Source organism: Mixophyes fleayi, chromosome 5 (genome assembly GCF_038048845.1).
Source record: "Mixophyes fleayi isolate aMixFle1 chromosome 5, aMixFle1.hap1, whole genome shotgun sequence".
NCBI lineage: Eukaryota > Metazoa > Chordata > Amphibia > Anura > Limnodynastidae > Mixophyes > Mixophyes fleayi.
The window spans coordinates 232,816,108-232,819,346 of NC_134406.1; the positions used below are offsets into that span (position 1 = coordinate 232,816,108).

Here is a 3,239-nt window from a genome sequence, read left to right on the forward strand (position 1 = left end):
TAGGTGAACTTGGGATGTTTTAGAGAGAGGGAACTTTATCAAGTAAGGGAATGGAATGGATTCGTTCAAAATATTAGCGAGTGTTGGCATCTGAAAAAAGGGGGCCTTATTAATACGTAAACATACTTGAACTCAATTCAAAGCGTTATCCAATCAAAGTTATCTAAACATTACCTTCCATGTCACAGTACACAGATGTGTTATAGCGATGTTCTGTAACGGAGATCTCAGGACGCCATCATTCACACTGATTATTTTCACAGTAGCCAGCTTTTATATCAAATAGATTAATCATAAACCCGCTACTATTGCAATGTTGAAATCAGATAATATAAAATCGACCCAATTTAGAAACAAAAACCTTGGTGCTGTTTTTTTTGTTTTTTTTCCTGGGACTAAAAAAAAAAAAAAAGGATAAATACAATTTGCACATGCAATGCATAGGATTATATTTAATTACATTTTAAATTATTGTGATTCTATAACAACTTGAAACAAAACATTTATTCTACAAATTGCTTGCTAGAGAGTAGATACAGACCAGACTTATTATTAGACTGCATTACAACAAATGTGTACTAGAACATTGCATTACGTGGTTTATTCCCATACAACATGCCATCATATATTCACATTTTTTTTGTATGTGTCAGGTCTTCAATATCCTTCCGTATTCTTTTTCACACACACAAAACTTTCATAGAAAATCATACAGGTATCTAACAATGTCGAAGCTCACAGTCCTGTGGAAATGAAAAACAAAACAAGAGAACCTCAAATTAAATGTATACACTTACAGGCTTCTATCATATATAAGTAATAAAACCGTGTACAACAAAAAAAAAAAAAAAGTTTGTAAAGTCATTAGGATTTTATTATTTTAATTAAAATGTAGGGAAATATGGGCAGATTCAATTCCCGTGTTATTCTTTAGAACAAAGTAGCGCTCGCATTATTACCGTTACTATGGTAATTTTAATGGAGATTTTTGCTCACAGCTCTCAGAACTGCAAGCAAAAATCAGCATTAAAATGACGGTAATAGTGCGCAGGTCTGCTTTGTTCTATATTTATCTATATCTACATACACACATGCACATATATATATATATATATATATATATATATATATACACATATACATACACACACACACATAATATACATCCATACATACATATACACACACACACACACAACACGTACACACACAACACACAGACATACCTTGCCACAGCTCTGATAAAATCCAATGACACTGTACATTTGTACTTTGGTCCATCAAGTTGATCGTCATGACCAACCAGAGTTAACAGTTGAAGAGTCACAAGAGAAGAGATCTAATAAAGAAAGTGTTATTATTAGTGGCAGCAGAATGGGTCAAAACAAAAAAAAAATCATGGGCCTGATTCATTAAGGATCTTAACTTGAGAAACTTCTTATTTCAGTCTCCTGGATAAAACCATGTTACAATGCAAGGGATGCAAATTAGTATTTAACTTATGTGCAAAACAGAATACTGACTGTTTTTTCATGTAGCACACAAATACTTGATAGCTTATTTGTACACTGAAATTTAAAGTTGATATTTGTGTGTTACATGAAAAAACAGTCAGTATTTAACTTATGTGCAAAACAGAATACTAATTTGCACCCCTTGCATTGTAACATGGTTTTGTCCAGGAGACTGAAATAAGAAGTTTCTCAAGTTAAGATCCTTAATGAATCAGGCCCCATATCTGGAAATAGGAGAAGATGGAGGTTCAGCTAAGATCAATGGTGAAGGACAGTCATGTTTGCCAGTAGCAGATTAAGATTTCTACAATGACTCATCCGTGTTTCTACCACACACTATCTGTCCTCATTCCAACTGTACCACATTACCGGTAGCTGCAGAGAAATGCCAGTCATTGGCTATTTTATTATTGGCGGCTGTAAGCTCATTTGGGCAGGGCCATCTTGACCCTCAGTTTCATCTAATTGTATGTAATCTGTGTGTGTCATGAACCCCACAATGTACAAATCTATGTAATATGTCAGCGCTTTATCAATAAAAGGATGATATCTTTATATGGACAACAGATTTATCTGTTGCAATAGTTCATTTCATTGTCCTCTTATGTTGGCTGCTGTTTAATGCTTGGCAATGTATTTGAACAGCTTGGACACCACAGGTTGCTTACATCTGGTGAAACAGCCAAACACAGATGTTTAACAATTCGGTGTAGTCATTGTCACGATACCTCATTCTATTTACCTGTGAGAAGATATTTGCAGTGGGTGCAACTCTGCTGTCCACAATACTGTACAGTATAGCCAGCAGCCTATCCAAAGGAAATGGCTTGGGACCAAGAAGATGATTGCTTGTCTGTAAAGAAACATAAGAGATTATATTGAGTGTGAGAAATGACAAGTAAAATATAGCAGAAATAAGGAGTTACATCTTACATGTGCATTTACAGTGGTCTACAGGAGGAGGACGAGAGAGAGGGCAAAAAACAAGAACAGACAAACAAACAGACCCTCCACCCATCTGACGACCTCTGCCAATTCGGTGCCACCAAAATTACCTGAACACCCTCTTCTAATCTTCTTTGGAAACATTCACGGAAGCATTGCTACCGGGGGGTTTACGGTGTAAGTCAGATGGAAGTCCAAAGGTAATGACGTGGCGTCTACCATTAACGTCTCTGGATCCCTAGACTGGGAGGGGGGGGTCAAGGGATCCACTATGGGCTAGAAGACTTCCAGTTGACCATTCCACCAGGTCAACAGCCTAGCTACTGAACAAATCTGCTTTCCCAGTTCTTCACTGCTGGGGTGCGATGGCTACATTTTCCTCCATCCATGGCATGATGCTGCTAATTTCATGGCCAGAGCACCCTTGGTGCCTCCTTGATGACTGAGGTACGTCACTGACGTGGCATTGTCTGACTGAGTCTTTATGGCTCATCTTCATAAGAATGAGCATGCTCTAACTTGGGCAATAAAAATGACTCGGGAGTTCCTGCACATTTAAATCAGGAGCTTTGACTCCTCTGAAGTCCAAAGATCCTGGAAACGACAGTCCCCCTCCCCCAAAGGCTGGCTGGCAGCATCCATAGACACCGGTGTCCTTTACCAAAAGGTAAAGCGACTCCCCCTGTTGAGGTCGTCACTACCTAGCCAGTATAGGTGCGACTGGCACACCTTTGGAGATAGCCTGATAACATGGCTGGTCAGACAATGGTGAGAGACACA

At 38.3% G+C, this 3,239-nt stretch overlaps 1 protein-coding gene across 3 annotated transcripts in view; it reads right to left on the bottom strand.

Annotated features, from left to right (window-relative positions):
- Window positions 1-486: 486 nt before the first annotated feature.
- The window catches only part of ORC5 (origin recognition complex subunit 5), a 48,928-nt gene continuing 46,175 nt past the window's right edge, over window positions 487-3,239 (bottom strand). For all 3 annotated transcript variants that reach the window (XM_075213631.1, XM_075213630.1, XM_075213629.1), the window contains 3 exons: window positions 2,257-2,367; window positions 1,227-1,339; window positions 487-743 (listed from right to left, as the gene is read on the bottom strand). In XM_075213631.1, coding sequence (XP_075069732.1) covers window positions 698-743; window positions 1,227-1,339; window positions 2,257-2,367 — 270 coding nt within the window. In that variant the 3' untranslated portion in view covers window positions 487-697. The remainder of the gene's footprint in view (window positions 744-1,226; window positions 1,340-2,256; window positions 2,368-3,239) is intronic.